Source organism: Haliotis rufescens, unplaced genomic scaffold, assembly GCF_023055435.1.
Source record: "Haliotis rufescens isolate VD_foot unplaced genomic scaffold, xgHalRufe1.0.p SCAF_57, whole genome shotgun sequence".
NCBI lineage: Eukaryota > Metazoa > Mollusca > Gastropoda > Lepetellida > Haliotidae > Haliotis > Haliotis rufescens.
The window spans coordinates 1,690,893-1,708,835 of NW_025964301.1; the positions used below are offsets into that span (position 1 = coordinate 1,690,893).

The following is a 17,943-nucleotide window of genomic DNA, read 5'->3' on the forward strand; positions in this document are numbered from 1 at the left end:
TACGATGACATGCATCAACCAAGTCAGCGAGCCTGACCATCCGATCCCGTTAGTCGCCTCTTACAAGCATAGTCGCCTTTTGCGGCAAGCAGGGTTGTTGAAGACCTATTCTACCCCTATCACTACATGTACATGTACAACGATCATCTCTTATTACGAATTTATAACCACATGATAGCTAAATTCGGATATTACGAAATCACCACAATGTAAACAGAAACGTGCTGATATATACAAAGCATCACCATATATACCGCGAAGTTCGGATATAACGAACTTACCATCGTTTTCAAAGCGAGGTTTTTAAATGTCCAAGTTATCAAAACGTGTACAGCGAAGTTCTTATAAGACGAATTTATCATTACGTGTACATCGAAGTTCGATTTAAGCGAAACTCACTGATACCGTTTGTTCGTTATATCCGTAGTGGTATACATGATAGTGGCATTTGAGATTTATTTCAGATAATTCTGTTCCATTGCCCATTGAAGTTTGTTACATCAAAACATCTATCCATGAAAGGGCGATATGCCAGATTGCTCACCAAACATGTCTGCATTTGTTAGTGGAAACCTGGGGGTCACGGGGGTCCAGTCGTCCAAGGCGCCGCGATTCGCTGTGCAGAGTTGCGTCCCTTGGGGACGCCAGAAACCTATGATTGTGGGTTCGAATCCCGGTTCGCCCCGATTATGTTTCTAGGTTTGTCAGCACCATACCCGTGCTCGTGGTTTTCACCGAAGTGGTAAACGTCTGAGACCTGCATCACTTCTTGCTTTCCTCCCATTAAACTCACACGCCGTGATATAACTGGAATAATGTTAAAAGCGGCGTTAAACCCAACTCACTCACTCACTAGTGGAAACGTTTATTAAGTAATCATATGAAATAACGTAACACTATAGTTGTACGTTGAAATTGGGTCACCACAAGGCAATAATAGCCAGATGGCTTTTCCCTAGACTAATATAGACCTAGAAATAAAGCTATTCAAAAATATATTATCTAAAATCTAAAAAATAGAATCCTATTAGAACCAACAAGCTTGCTTAATTTCTGGAGTTTAGGCAATCTTGACTTGCCAAATTATTCTATACTTGAGTTGGATTCGTTTTTATTTCATTCTCTGGGGTCTGGGAGGCTTGGTGGGCTTTGCCCATACCCATACATTTACTATGGGTAAATCTGGCATATTCCCCTATCTTGGACACATCGTACGCTCCTCACGACATACGATGTACCCTGTGGCGCTGTGACGAAATATACAAACTGGATATTGAAACAAAACAAACATTGTAACAGAATAAATTCAACAAATTAAACTTCAACTGCTCAAATCTATATAAGGATGAATGTTAGCTTGAGACAATGCATTGTAACACAATATCCTTCGTTGGAATATTGCTTTGGCAAGATGGCAGGATTAGGGACACACTCACGCGATGACATCACATCCTGACATGCGCAATGCACATGCTGGTTGTTTCAGAATGACATTTTTTCTTTTTTGTGTGGATAATTCGTCTTCCTCTGGTCTTGTGACTTCGAGGATACACGCGCTCCTTTACACATGCGTAAATGGAGAATTTAAAAAGAGCATCTCCGTCACAAAAATATTCCAATATTAATAAAATCCAACATTTGGAAGCGTCATTCGAACGAGCACATTCAATCAAGGCGTTTAAACGTTAAATCGACGTCACTTCCTGACACGCTCGTATCATTTTTATTGTTGACAGCACGGCATGGTGTGGAAAATACCCTGTGGTTTCTGATATATAGTGATATATATTGATGTTTCAGTTTATCAACATCACATACGCATCACTTGATGTAAATGATTCATTTCAGAATCAGATTTTCTCGTTTCGTGGGAATTGTGGACTTCATCAATTTCGTTTCTTGATCTTAGTTTTAACACACACCCAGCACTTGCAACGTTGCAAATTCCTCATCGGATTTCCTAATCCGAACTGAACCTTCAATTGAGATCGTCTTTTGTATAAACCCGACAGGCCAATCAGTCACGTGATTAAGCCGCGCTTTCCTCTGGGTAGGCTGACAATACGTTGTCATAGACGCTCATCTTGGATGAGGACGTCTGCTCGAAGGTCATAGGTCGCTTGGCCGAGGGGTACACGAGGGGTTGGGGCTCGGGAATATCAATGTCTTCGGTTCGGGCTCCTCCTTTGGTATGAATGGCAGAGGATTGTTGCGAGCTGGAAGAAGATCTCATCTGAGTATGGTAGGAGGAAGAAGAGGAAGTTCCAGTGTGGGTGGACAACATCGGTGTTGACTCTGCTGGGTTGTCGTAGTCGTCGTCAAAACCATACCTGATTGACGAGGACGTGGAGGAGGTGCCCCTCATGGGGTATACCTGGATTGGGTACTGTGGGGTGGGGGAGGGAGGGGCGAAAGGGGGCCCAAGGGGGTGCTGCACGGGCGGGATATATCCTGGACCCGATGGCTTGTATATTGGTGTCTGGCCCGCGAAGCTGTTCTGCTGGCTGTACATGTGAGATTGGCTAGAGTGCTGGATTGGTATCTGGTGCACGGTATCCATGCGTGGTGAACCGCCAGAGGGCGCTATTGTCACGTGACCCGAACCTTCTCTCAGTTCCGTATCCGGTGATAGGGTGACATGTTTTTCAAGAGTGCGGCCATTTCGCTTGGAACCCGAGTCAGACCTCTTAAGGGATGATGGTTTCTGGATGACGGCGTAGCTGGGGATCTCCTCCACATCAACCTCTCCCTGTAACATCAACATCAACATCAGTTTATACACCGTTATGTACAACACATTGGTAACATGTTCCTCAGAATAGCTGTCTAGAAATTTTGGTTGTAATTTTCTGAGTGTGTGAATGAATATTGTTTTATGTTGCAGTGGGCATTATCCGAGCCATAGCACAGCGGTCTGTAAATAATTAATTCAGGGTCAGGCAAACCAGGGGTTTGAAAATATGAGTGAGTGAGTGAGTTAGCAATATTCCAGCAATATCACGACGGGGACACCAGAAATGGGCTTCACACATTGTACCCATGTCGGGAATCGAACCCGGGTCTTCGGCGTGACAAGCCAACGCTTTAACCACTAGGCTACCCGACCGCCCCTTGAAAATATGAATAGTTATTCAGGCCGGTGACACACAATCAGCCAAGTCGCATATTGTAACCACCCGTGGAGATCCGGGAAGACAATAGGTCTTCAGCAACTCAAGCCGCACTCAACAATATTCCAGCTATATGGCGGCGGTCTGTAAATAATCGAGTCTGGACCAGACAATCCAGAGATTAATGTCATGAGTATCGATCCACGCAATTGGGATCGATGACATGCATCAACCAGGTCAGCGAGCCTGACCACCCGATCCCTTGACTCGGTTCTTACGACAAGCATAGTCGCCTTTTACGGCAAGCATGGGTTGCTGATTGCCTATTCTACACCGGATCTTCACGGGTCCACCAGGAAGAGGAGGAGACAACTTAAACTGCAAGAAAATATGACATCTGTTGCTCGCATTTGAATACTTGCTCTGACCAAATACTGACTGAGTATGGTTTTAACGCCGCTTTTAGCAATATTCCAGCAATATCACGGCAGGGGACACCAGACATGGGCTTCATACATTGTACCCATGTCGAGAATCGAACCCGGGTCTTCGGCGTGACGAGCGAACGCTTTAACCACTAGGCTACCCGACCGCCCCTCTGACCAAATAAGGTGTTAAGGTAAAGTCGCCTCTTACGACCAGCATCTATGAAACATCCCTGTTAGAACTGATCTTCAGCATCCCATGCTTGTCGTAAGACGCGACCAACGGGATCGGGTGGTCAGGTTCGCTGACTTACTTGATGCATGTCATCGTATCCCAATTGCGTAGATCGATGCTCATAACGTCAATCATTGTGTGGTCCAGACTGGATTATTTACAGACCGCCGTCATACAGCTGAAATATTGCTTTGAGCGGCGTTAAACAACAAACAAACAAAGCATATTGTAACCACTCGATCTCCCTTGTCAACGGGGGCTTTCTGACACGCCGTGCTACGACTGGAAAACTGTTCAAAGCGGCGTTAAACGCACACACTGACTCACGCATTTCTCAGCCGCGCCTGGGCTGATGAGGATGTAGTGTTTCAGTTGCTTATGACTGTTCCAGATATTATAATGCATCTTTAAACAAGTAATTACACCGAAAGAACACGAAACACGTCATCTTTACTAAGTACCTGCCTGGGGCTGGACATTAAGGAGATAAAACAAGGACTGGTCGTCTCGGGGCCAGTATACTGTGTCTGATTGGGGTATCCATGTTAAAAGATGGTACTTGTTGTTACCCTGCCTGGGGCTGGACATTAAGGAGATAAAACAAGGACAGGTCGGCTCGGAGTCAGTATACTGTGTCTGATTGGGGTATCCATGTTAAAAGATGGTACTTGTTGTTACCCTGTCTGGCGCTCGGCATTAAGGGGCTAAAACAAGGACTGGTCGGCTCGGGGCCAGTATACTGTGTCTGATTGGGGTATCCATGTTAAAAGATGGTACTTGTTGTTACCCTGCCTGGGGCTGGACATTAAGGAGATAAAACAAGGACAGGTCGGCTCGGAGTCAGTATACTGTGTCTGAGTGGGGTATCCATGTTAAAAGATGGTACTTGTTGTTACCCTGCCTCGGGCTGGACATTAAGGAGATAAAACAAGGACAGGTCGGCTCGGAGTCAGTATACTGTGTCTGAGTGGGGTATCCATGTTAAAAGATGGTACTTGTTGTTACCCTGCCTGGGGCTGGACATTAAGGAGATAAAACAAGGACAGGTCGGCTCGGAGTCAGTATACTGTGTCTGAGTGGGGTATCCATGTTAAAAGATGGTACTTGTTGTTACCCTGCCTGGGGCTGGACATTAAGGAGATAAAACAAGGACAGGTCGGCTCGGAGTCAGTATACTGTGTCTGAGTGGGGTATTCATGTTAAAAGATGGTACTTGTTGTTACCCTGCCTGGGGCTGGACATTAAGGAGATAAAACAAGGACAGGTCGGCTCGGAGTCAGTATACTGTGTCTGAGTGGGGTATCCATGTTAAAAGATGGTACTTGTTGTTACCCTGCCTGGCGCTCGGCATTAAGGGGCTAAAACAAGGACTGGTCGGCTCGGAGTCAGTATACTGTGTCTGAGTGGGGTATTCATGTTAAAAGATGGTACTTGTTGTTACCCTGCCTGGCGCTCGGCATTAAAGGGATAAAACAAGGACTGGTCGGCTCGGAGTCAGTATACTGTGTCTGAGTGGGGTATCCATGTTAAAAGATGGTACTTGTTGTTACCCTGCCTGGCGCTCGGTATTAAAGGGATAAAACAAGGACTGGTCGGCTCGGAGTCAGTATACTGTGCCTAGTTGTTGTCTAGTATAGCTTGTTTGGATTCGACCGCCTCCATGGTCTAATGGTAGAGCGTCCGCCCGGAGAGCGGAAGGTCCGGGGTTCGATCCCCGGCCGCGTCATAACAAAAGACGTTAAAAGATGGTACTTGTTGTTACCCTGTCTGGCGCTCGGCATTAAGGGGCTTAAACAAGGACTGGTCGGCTCGGAGTCAGTGTACTGTGTCTGAGTGGGGTATTCATGTTAAACTGCGGCATGGTATCTCAGTGTGCTAGCACTATAAATCGGCTTCAGTCCGGACTAGTAGAAGCAGCAACACACACACATACACGTGTATGCACGTCGCTAAATAAGGGCAATAATCTTGGACGCGACGTTAAACCCCCCTTCACCTCACCTTGTTTGGATTCGGGGTACAGGTGGCCCAGTTGTCTGAGGAGAATATGTGAACAGTTGCGTCCTTGGGCGTGCCCGGGCCCACTTTCACAAAGCGATCTTAGCGCTAAGATCGCTTTGTGCAAGTGGGCCCAGGTCGTTGCTCGGAATCGCATCTTTGCCCTGATTTTGATTCTTGGTTTATCAGGGTTTTATAAAGTTTCACGCCACAGTTTCCCACCATTATTATCATAAATTATACATTTATATACTGCACCTATCCAGACTGCTCTGCTCAAATGCGGTTTTATATTTGTTGCCAGCTTAGTGGATCCGTATGGACTCCAGATTTCATTCTCAGCTCCCTATGGAATATACAGCTCATGCTGTCTACGGGCGTTTTTACACTTTAGATATCGCGTACCTGATCACTAAATGGGTACGGTATAAGCGCCTGGCGCTTTAGACCGCTCGCCAACTTCGCACCTTGACCTATTCTCCATCCCAGCTTCTTTTTAGCTGGATTCGAATGACACGAGACACAAAATAACCGTCCAAATATTATGTGATCTTAAGTTATTGATTAAGAGTGAGTGAGTGAGTGAGTTGGGTTTAACGCCGCTTTTAGCAGTATTCGAGTTATATCACGGCGTGTCAGCTTAATGTGTGAGGAAGGCCCCAAGTGATGCAGGTCTCAGACGTTTACCACTTTGGTGAAACCCACGAGCACGGGTATGGTGCTGACAAACCTAGAAACATAATCGGATCGAACCGGGATTCAAACCCACAATCATAGGTTTCTGGCGTGCCCAAGGGACGCAATTCTGCACAGCGAATCGCTGCGCCTTAGACGACTTGGCTACCCGTGCCCCCTATTGATTAAGAAGATTCATGGACACGACATTCGTAAAATGCATCTGCAAAATCAGTCACAAAAAACATTGAAAAAGTATCCTTGGGTGGGGCTATAGTAAATTGTTTCCAGGCCCCGATAGTGATAATGTATTTATACTATCATTGTTAACAATACCACGAAAGCAATCGTTTCACACATTTAGACATGTTTACTATAGATTTCCTCCGAAATACTGCAGCTATGTCTTGCATTAAAACCAGATGTATCCGCTATTCAGGATCAAGTCAGTCGCCGTTTTGTCTACAACGATTTGGTTTAAGAGAGTCCAACAGGAAGAGGTGTATTGTAGGATTCAGTGCGGGTTAAACTACGGGTCTAACAATGGTGCTCAAGTTAGTAGGCACATGTTGTATCGATCTAACGCCATTGCATGGTTGTGTGAAGTTTGTTTATATCTGGAGGCATGTTGGTCGGCCATTATGCTGCCGCAGCAAGGAACCCAGAGTTCCAGGAGACTGAAATAGTCACCAGTGGGTTTGGCATCCTCCCAGAGACAGGGGATGAACACTTCTTAAATCTCAGGGCCAAGAAGCACCATCTCATCATACATTTTCCTCCCGTAACAGTAAATTACCTTCGTAGAGTCCCGCGGAAAGGTTCGTTTGGGTTTAACTCAACAGCGCTCACCTTGTTATGATGTTGCTAGGGGCAACGTTTCGGTGTTGATATTTCCTGTCTTGTAAACTGGCAGTTTTTTGAGTGGAACGGAATTTGAACACTGCGGTGATTGATGTTACACTTACGCTTGAAGAAGTATCATAATGTTGTTGTCAGTTAATGTGAAACTGTTTTTTATACCTTTCCTGGATTGTTATGCTGTATCTGGCTATTTAGCGACCAGAGAAAGTCACGTGACTTCGTTATCTGCACCATGACCTTGTGTGACCTTGACGTCTCTTGAGGTCACGGTACCGCCGACTGAGCCAACGAATGTGTTATAATTATACCACTGTCTAAGTAACTCCCCACTTCCGTGTTTGAATGGAATGTCAATTTCTTTCCAGAAACAATTACTTGTAAACAACAAGTACCATCTTTTAACGTCTTTTGGTATGACGCTCTCCGGGCGGACGCTCTACCACTAGACCACGGAGGCGGTCTACTATTTAAAGGAATATATAAATCTTTGCAAAGGTTTTAAAGGAACAATGTGTCAAAACATTAGCACATTTGGGGCGTTACTCAAACAATCTCAGCAGCCATTACTTGTTTAAATATGTGGCATTGTTTCAGTCCAAATCTCATCAAAATGGTCGGACTGGTAAGGTGCTCCTAACACGGGCAACTGTGTTGCATCTGCTTACATTGGTATGTTCGAAACGTGTAACTATATTTTCTGATTATTTTTATATTTGCCTACACTTCCGGTTTGGGACGGGTCCATGGGACTGTAAACAGAGCCGGACCTACCTACATATGTGTTGAAGGTAGCGTATTGGAGTGAGGGAGAAACTGTGTAGAACATCACGTATTTGAGGACGGTATAACCTGTGTGTAGAACATCGCGTATTTGAGGACGGTATAAACTGTGTGTAGAATATCGCGTGTTTGAGGACGGTATAAAATGTGTGTAGAGCATCGCGTGTTTGAGGACGGTATAAACTGTGTGTAGAACATCGCGTATTTGAGGACGGTATAAACTGTGTGTAGAACATCGCGTATTTGAGGACGCTATAAACTGTGTGTAGAGCATCGCGTGTTTGAGGACGGTATAAAATGTGTGTAGAGCATCGCGTGTTTGAGGACGGTATAAACTGTGTGTAGAATATCGCGTATTTGAGGACGCTATAAACTGTGTGTAGAACATCGCGTGTTTGAGGACGGTATAAACTGTGTGTAGAATATCGCGTATTTGAGGACGGTATAAACTGTGTGTAGAGCATCACGTATTTGAGGACGGTATAAACTGTGTGTAGAACATCGCGTGTTTGAGGACGGTATAAACTGTGTGTAGAACATCACGTATTTGAGGACGGTGTAAACTGTGTGTAGAACATCGCGTATTTGAGGACGGTATAAACTGTGTGTAGAACATCGCGTATTTGAGGACGGTATAAACTGTGTGTAGAATATCGCGTGTTTGAGGACGGTATAAACTGTACGTAGAACATCGCGTGTTTGAGGACGGTATAAACTGTGTGTAGAATATCGCGTATTTGAGGACGGTATAAACTGTGTGTAGAACTTCGCGTATTTGAGGACGGTATAAACTGTGTGTTGAATATCGCGTATTTGAGGACGGTATAAACTGTGTGTAGAACATCGCGTGTTTGAGGACTGTATAAACTGTGTGTAGAACATCGCGTATTTGAGGACGGTATAAACTGTGTGTAGAATATCGCGTATTTGAGGACGGTATAAACTGTGTGTAGAACATCGCGTGTTTGAGGACGGTATAAACAGTGTGTAGAACATCGCGTATTTGAGGACGGTATAAACTGTGTGTAGAATATCGCGTATTTGAGGACGGTATAAACTGTGTGTAGAACATCGCGTATTTGAGGACGGTATAAACTGTGTGTAGAATATCGCGTATTTGAGGACGGTATAAACTGTGTGTAGAATATCGCGTATTTGAGGACGGTATAAACTGTGTGTAGAACATCACGCATTTGAGGACGGTATAAACTGTGTGTAGAACATCGCGTATTTGAGGACGGTATAAACTGTGTGTAGAACATCACGTATTTGAGGACGGTATAAACTGTGTGTAGAACATCGCGTATTTGAGGACGGTATAAACTGCGTGTAGAACATCACGCATTTGAGGACGGTATAAACTGTGTGTAGAACATCGCGTATTTGAGGACGGTATAAACTGTGTGTAGAACATCACGTATTTGAGGACGGTATAAACTGTGTGTAGAACATCGCGTATTTGAGGACGGTATAAACTGCGTGTAGAACATCACGCATTTGAGGACGGTATAAACTGTGTGTAGGACATCGCGTATTTGAGGACGGTATAAACTGTGTGTAGAACATCACGTATTTGAGGACGGTATAAACTGTGTGTAGAACATCGCGTGTATGAGGACGGTATAAAGTGTGTGTAGAACATCGCGTATTTGAGGACGGTATAAACTGTGTGTAGAACATCACGTATTTGAGGACAGTATAAACTGCGTGTAGAACATCGCGTGTTTGAGGACGGTATAAACTGCGTGTAGAGCATCGCGTGTTTGAGGACGGTATAAACTGTGTGTAGAACATCACGTATTTGAGGACGGTATAAATTGTGTGTAGAACATCGCGTGTTTGAGGACGGTATAAACTGCGTGTAGAACATCGCGTGTTTGAGGACGGTATAAACTGCGTGTAGAGCATCGCGTGTTTGAGGACGGTATAAACTGTGTGTAGAACATCGCGTATTTGAGGACGGTATAAACTGTGTGTAGAAAATCGCGAATTTAGTAAGAGATAAACCGCATATTAGAATATCACCTAGTAGAGAAAGGGATAAAATGTCATCTATTGAGGAAGAAGAAAATCTGTGTGTGGAACATGACGTATTTTTTCAAGGGATAAACTGTATATAGAATATAATGTATTACACGAAGGGATAAAATGTGTGTAAGGAACATCACGTATTTGACGAAGGGATTAACTGTGTTTGGGACATTTTGACTATGGGATAAACTTATATATAATATCACTGTGTTTAGGACATCATGTAGTGGAGGAAAGGTGAAACTGTGTGTAGAACACCTAATGAGGAAGGACTGCTCCAAGTGACACAGGTCACAAACAGGGCGAATCTGGGATCCTTATCCACGATCATCGAATCCTATCTCGACAATCGGACGCAACTCTTCACAGCGTAGGGAAGAGCCCTTGTGTGTTGATGTGATATGGGGAGGAAAGCCCGAAGCTTGGCGAGACCTAGCAGTTTACAACTTCGATGAAATCAACGAACACGGGCATTGTGCTGACAAACCAAGACTCATAGCGGGTCTGGAAACACGGGCATTGTGTTGACAAACCAAGACTCATAGCGGGTTTGGCAGCACGGGCATTGTACTGACAAACCAAGACTCATAGCGGGTCAGGGAGCACGGGTATTGTGCTGACAAACCAAGACTCATAGCGGGTTTGGCAGCACGGGCATTGTACTGACAAACCAAGACTCATAGCGGGTCAGGGAGCACGGGTACTGTGTTGACAAACCAAGACTCATAGCGGGTCTGGCAGCACGGGCATTGTGTTGACAAACCAAGACTCATAGCAGGTCAGGGAGCACGGGTATTGTGCTGACAAACCAAGACTCATAGCAGGTCAGGGAGCACGGGCATTGTGCTGACAAACCAAAACTCATAGCGGGTCTGGCAGCACGGGTACTGTGTTGACAGACCAAGACTCATAGCGGGTCAGGGAGCACGGGCATTGTGCTGACAAACCAAAACTCATAGCGGGTCTGGCAGCACGGGTACTGTGTTGACAGACCAAGACTCATAGCGGGTCAGGGAGCACGGGTATTGTGCTGACGGACCAAGACTCATAGCGGGTCAGGGAGCACGGGTATTGTGCTGACAAACCAAGACTCATAGCGGGTCTGGCAGCAAGGGTATAGAGTTGACAAACCAAGACTCATAGCGGGTCAGGGAGCACGGGTATTGTGTTGACAAACCAAGACTCATAGCAGGTCAGGGAGCACGGGCATTGTGCTGACAAACCAAGACTCATAGCAGGTCAGGGAGCATGGGCATTGTGCTGACAAACCAAGACTCATAGCAGGTCAGGGAGCACGGGTATTGTGTTGACAAACCAAGACTCATAGCGGGTCAGGGAGCACGGGTATTGTGTTGACAAACCAAGACTCATAGCAGGTCAGGGAGCACGGGCATTGTGCTGACAAACCAAGACTCATAGCAGGTCAGGGAGCACGGGTATTGTGTTGACAAACCAAGACTCATAGCGGGTCAGGGAGCACGGGTATTGTGCTGACAAACCAAGACTCATAGCAGGTCAGGGAGCACGGGCATTGTGCTGACAAACCAAGACTCATAGCAGGTCAGGGAGCACGGGCATTGTGCTGACAAACCAAGACTCATAGCGGGTCAGGGAGCACGGGTATTGTGCTGACAAACCAAGACTCATAGCAGGTCAGGGAGCACGGGTATTGTGTTGACAAACCAAGACTCATAGCGGGTCAGGGAGCACGGGCATTGTGTTGACAAACCAAGACTCATAGCAGGTCAGGGAGCACGGGTATTGTGTTGACAAACCAAGACTCATAGCAGGTCAGGGAGCACGGGCATTGTGCTGACAAACCAAGACTCATAGCGGGTCAGGGAGCACGGGTATTGTGCTGACAGACCAAGACTCATAGCAGGTCAGGGAGCACGGGCATTGTGTTGACAAACCAAGACTCATAGCAGGTCAGGGAGCACGGGTATTGTGCTGACAGACCAAGACTCATAGCGGGTCAGGGAGCACGGGCATTGTGTTGACAAACCAAAACTCATAGCGGGTCTGGCAGCACGGGTACTGTGTTGACAGACCAAGACTCATAGCGGGTCAGGGAGCACGGGCATTGTGCTGACAAACCAAAACTCATAGCGGGTCTGGCAGCACGGGTACTGTGTTGACAGACCAAGACTCATAGCGGGTCAGGGAGCACGGGTATTGTGCTGACGGACCAAGACTCATAGCGGGTCAGGGAGCACGGGTATTGTGCTGACAAACCAAGACTCATAGCGGGTCTGGCAGCAAGGGTATAGAGTTGACAAACCAAGACTCATAGCGGGTCAGGGAGCACGGGTATTGTGTTGACAAACCAAGACTCATAGCAGGTCAGGGAGCACGGGCATTGTGCTGACAAACCAAGACTCATAGCAGGTCAGGGAGCATGGGCATTGTGCTGACAAACCAAGACTCATAGCAGGTCAGGGAGCACGGGTATTGTGTTGACAAACCAAGACTCATAGCGGGTCAGGGAGCACGGGTATTGTGTTGACAAACCAAGACTCATAGCAGGTCAGGGAGCACGGGTATTGTGTTGACAAACCAAGACTCATAGCAGGTCAGGGAGCACGGGCATTGTGCTGACAAACCAAGACTCATAGCGGGTCAGGGAGCACGGGTATTGTGCTGACAGACCAAGACTCATAGCAGGTCAGGGAGCACGGGCATTGTGTTGACAAACCAAGACTCATAGCAGGTCAGGGAGCACGGGTATTGTGCTGACAGACCAAGACTCATAGCGGGTCAGGGAGCACGGGCATTGTGTTGACAAACCAAAACTCATAGCGGGTCTGGCAGCACGGGTACTGTGTTGACAGACCAAGACTCATAGCGGGTCAGGGAGCACGGGCATTGTGCTGACAAACCAAAACTCATAGCGGGTCTGGCAGCACGGGTACTGTGTTGACAGACCAAGACTCATAGCGGGTCAGGGAGCACGGGTATTGTGCTGACGGACCAAGACTCATAGCGGGTCAGGGAGCACGGGTATTGTGCTGACAAACCAAGACTCATAGCGGGTCTGGCAGCAAGGGTATAGAGTTGACAAACCAAGACTCATAGCGGGTCAGGGAGCACGGGTATTGTGTTGACAAACCAAGACTCATAGCAGGTCAGGGAGCACGGGCATTGTGCTGACAAACCAAGACTCATAGCAGGTCAGGGAGCATGGGCATTGTGCTGACAAACCAAGACTCATAGCAGGTCAGGGAGCACGGGTATTGTGTTGACAAACCAAGACTCATAGCGGGTCAGGGAGCACGGGTATTGTGTTGACAAACCAAGACTCATAGCAGGTCAGGGAGCACGGGCATTGTGCTGACAAACCAAGACTCATAGCAGGTCAGGGAGCACGGGTATTGTGTTGACAAACCAAGACTCATAGCGGGTCAGGGAGCACGGGTATTGTGTTGACAAACCAAGACTCATAGCAGGTCAGGGAGCACGGGCATTGTGCTGACAAACCAAGACTCATAGCAGGTCAGGGAGCACGGGCATTGTGCTGACAAACCAAGACTCATAGCGGGTCAGGGAGCACGGGTATTGTGCTGACAAACCAAGACTCATAGCAGGTCAGGGAGCACGGGTATTGTGTTGACAAACCAAGACTCATAGCGGGTCAGGGAGCACGGGCATTGTGTTGACAAACCAAGACTCATAGCAGGTCAGGGAGCACGGGTATTGTGTTGACAAACCAAGACTCATAGCAGGTCAGGGAGCACGGGCATTGTGCTGACAAACCAAGACTCATAGCGGGTCAGGGAGCACGGGTATTGTGCTGACAGACCAAGACTCATAGCAGGTCAGGGAGCACGGGCATTGTGTTGACAAACCAAGACTCATAGCAGGTCAGGGAGCACGGGTATTGTGCTGACAGACCAAGACTCATAGCGGGTCAGGGAGCACGGGCATTGTGTTGACAAACCAAGACTCATAGCAGGCCAGGGAGCACGGGCATTGTGCTGACAAACCAAGACTCATAGCGGGTCTGGGAGTTGGACCCATGATCAGTGGGTGTTAAACCGTGTGTGGAGACTGGATATTGAGGAGAAGTACGTCAGTCAGGTGCAACTACTCACCCCCATCCAAGTCTGGGTAAACACGTCCTGGGAGTACCGGCAGCAGTAGGCGTGGATGCAGAGGAGGAGGAGCACCATCAGGCCACACCCACCCAGGCCCACAAAGACCCCGCCCACCGATGAAAAGCCACTGTAGGAGATAACAGTATTGATTACCATTCGATTTAATAACTTCAATGACGAATGACGAACGAAAAACTGAAATTTAAACATTGTATGAAATCAGTTATTACGACGTGGTTTACCTAGGTAAAACATTGTTATTCTAAATTCATATATGGGTATGGTGATAACAAACCAAGGATGAGAGACGGGTGGATTCTGGGTTCGAATCCGCGTTCAGCAGATCCTGGCACAACTAGAACAGCGATTATTAGCCCGGTTCTCTGGGTATGCTGCGCTGGCGCAGTGTAGCGCCAGCGCAGCATACCCATGGAACCAGGTTGCAGCGATTATCAGCAAATTGACGACTGGTCATAATCAAAACGTAACCCTTTACAGGCATGTTCTTATTATATCTCTGGCTAGACACGCCGAAGGCCGGCCTCGATTCTGCACGTTGATACAATGTGTTAAGAACGTAGAAACTGAGATTGACCCGAACAATTATAAAAACGGAGAAAATTCAGTCTCACTCATTCACTACTGATAGTGTATTTATCACAAGTCATGAATACACAATGCGATTTTGAAAGTGGTCAAATGGGATGTTATATTTGTGATAACACTTTTTTTTAGTAAAGTACAGATTCTAGTACTTTTTTGGGTTCCATCACTCTGGGTGTGTGGGTTCGAATTCCGAAAGGGACCCAACCCCCAAAAGTAGCGTTCAGCCATGGGAGCCGTGCCAATTTACACTTATCAGAGGGGTACACACATTACGTGATCTAGACTAGCTGTTGACGGACTTTCATTTTTGTGGAAGCCTCGGTGGCTGAATGGGTTAGATCGCTGACTCTGTGTGCTGGCGATTAGGTGCCTCACTGCGAGAGTGGGTTCAAATCCCGAATTTGGACTCAATCCAAACAGGTACTAGAATCTGTACCTAACTAAGAAAGTGTTATCCCAAATATAACATATGTTACGTTATTACAAATCATATATACAATATCACACAGAAACAAAAAAACTATTTCAATAACTAAAGAACCTTTCCCACAACCGATTCGACTAAGCAGCGTCGGGCACATATTTCTCATGTCATTCCAATTCCGTCTCAGATAAACACATGAATAGCCGAGCATGTCGTGGGTGGGGTGAGCTATGTGCAAAGATATACACCACAGCTGTACATTGTGGGGGACTAGCCCTGGAATCTCGTACACTTTATAACAAGGGAGGTATAGAGGTTTATCTTCCCGCTAGTTTGATAACATACAATTTTAACTGAAATACACTCCTTATCGGCCTTACACTGTAGCACTGGGGATAGGGCCGTGTTCAACCAACCTAAAACTGCATCTTGAAATGTAATCACTTTCTAAGTATAGTTCAACGTCAAACTGAGATAAGATGTTAGATTCATGATAACGTTTCGAGGTTTGATACACGCCAAGTTTAGCTGCACGGGAAGAAATGTTAGTTTGATGAAAAGGGTTGACGACATATTAATCTTCGAGCACATTCCTGTTTGTCTACATATCAAAGATGCTCCTCCCCCTAAACGTATTCTAGGGCGTCGTAGAAACATGGCGTTCCACCTAAACATGGAGAGAACAGTTTGGTTCTTCTTTGAAGTCCATGGTATGAGTTTGATAGCTACGAAATGAGTCAGATGTAAAGGTCCGCTTTTATTATCCACCTGCCTCTAAAACATACCACTTACACAAACGTTTTAATAGAGTACGAATAAAATAATGTTTATACCCCTCGTTCCCAAATTAATTATCCGTTTTTTTGTGTGCTTTTTGTTGTTGTTTAACGCCACACTCAGCAATGTTCCAGCTATATGACGGTGGTCTGTAAATAATGGAGTCTGGACCAGACAATCCGGTGATTGATATCATGAACATCATCCACGCAATTGGGATCGATGACATGCATCAACCAAGTCAGCGAGTCTGACCACCTGATCCCGTTATTCGCCTCATACGACAAGCATACTCGCCATTTACGGCAAGCATGGGTTGCTGAAGGCCTATTCTACCCCGGATCTTCACGGGTCTAATTATCTGTAAATATATAAATTGTTAGTGATTCTGTGCCATTTAATTGGCTAACCATGTAAGTTTGTCTTCGTTAATGTCGCTTCGCGGATTTAAACATTATGCGCACATGTTTTTACGTGAATACAACCATACACATAGACTTGCACAAGTCCCTAAGATTTATTAGTTTAAAAAATAATTTCAGATAATGTAAACAAAAAACACAAGTTGTCAACAAATCTAGACTTGCCTATTAGGAGATTGGAATTACAACATCCATGGATTTATCTTTCAATACAGCCTTGGAGCAAGGCTAACGGAAACTACATCAGTATATTATTTTCATCAAATATTGAGATGGGAAATGTAATTTGTCAAAAAGTTTGACATACAACGTGCTAGATGGATGCAAATAATTCGGGAACAAATTATGGTTTATAGTCGTGTTATTTGTGTTGAAAACATACCGGCAAATGATTGAGTTATCTGTTTACATGTTGAATAAGTTCTTTTGGCGATAACATATTTACTTATGCCAGGTGAGCTAAAACTCCTGGACTTACATCAAGTCTCTGAAATCAAAATATTTTACAAATGAGTTCTTACATTGTTCTGATAAAATATAATACAAAGGAGCCCAGAGACAATATTCATTTTCTTAAACTGCAGTAATCTAGACTTGCCAACTATTACAGACTTGCATAGTCTTGGGTTGGGATCTGGGGTCTTGGGTCTTGGGTTGGGGTCTTGGGTTGGGGTCTTGGGTTGGCGTCTTGGGTTGGCGTCTTGGGTTGGCGTCTTGGGCTGGGGTCTTGGGTTGGCGTCTTGGGTTGGGGTCTTGGGTTGGCGTCTTGGGCTGGGGTCTTTGGCTGGGGCCTTGGGTTGGCGTCTTGGGCTGGGGTCTTGGGTTGGGGTCTTTGGCTGGGGTCTTGGGCTGGGGTCTTGGGTTGGGGTCTTGGGTTGGGGTCTTGGGCTGGGGTCTTGGGCTGGGGTCTTGGGCTGGGGTCTTGGGCTGGGGTCTTGGGTTGGGGTCTTGGGTTGGGGTCTTGGGCTGGGGTCTTGTTTTGGGGTCTTGGGTCTGGGGTTGGGGTCTTGGGCTGGGGTCTTGGGTTGGGGTCTTGGGCTGGGGTCTTGGGTTGGGGTCTTGGGTTGGCGTCTTGGGCTGGGGTCTTGGGTTGGCGTCTTGGGCTGGGGTCTTGGGTTGGGGTCTTGGGCTGGGGTCTTGGGTCTTGGGCTGGGGTCTTGTTTTGGGGTCTTGGGTCTGGGGCTGGGGTCTTGGGTTGGGGTCTTGGGTTGGCGTCTTGGGCTGGGGTCTTGGGTTGGCGTCTTGGGCTGGGGTCTTGGGTTGGGGTCTTGGGCTGGGGTCTTGGGCTGGGGTCTTGGGTTGGCGTCTTGGGCTGGGGTCTTGGTTTGGCGTCTTGGGCTGGGGTCTTGGGTTGGGGTCTTGGGCTGGGGTCTTGGGTTGGCGTCTTGGGCTGGGGTCTTTGGCTGGGGTCTTGGGTTGGCGTCTTGGGCTGGGGTCTTGGGTTGGCGTCTTGGGCTGGGGTCTTGGGTTGGGGTCTTGGGCTGGGGTCTTGGGCTGGGGTCTTG

The 17,943-nt window shown here is 46.7% G+C and overlaps 1 protein-coding gene across 1 annotated transcript in view; it reads right to left on the bottom strand.

Moving 5' to 3' along the window:
• Positions 1-222: 222 nt before the first annotated feature.
• The window catches only part of LOC124137808, a 42,171-nt gene continuing 24,450 nt past the window's right edge, over positions 223-17,943 (bottom strand). The window contains exons 2-3 of the mRNA XM_046504257.2: positions 14,207-14,336; positions 223-2,749 (exon numbers count right to left, since the gene is read on the bottom strand). Of these exons, the coding sequence (XP_046360213.2) occupies positions 2,030-2,749; positions 14,207-14,336 (850 nt within the window). The 3' untranslated portion in view covers positions 223-2,029. The remainder of the gene's footprint in view (positions 2,750-14,206; positions 14,337-17,943) is intronic.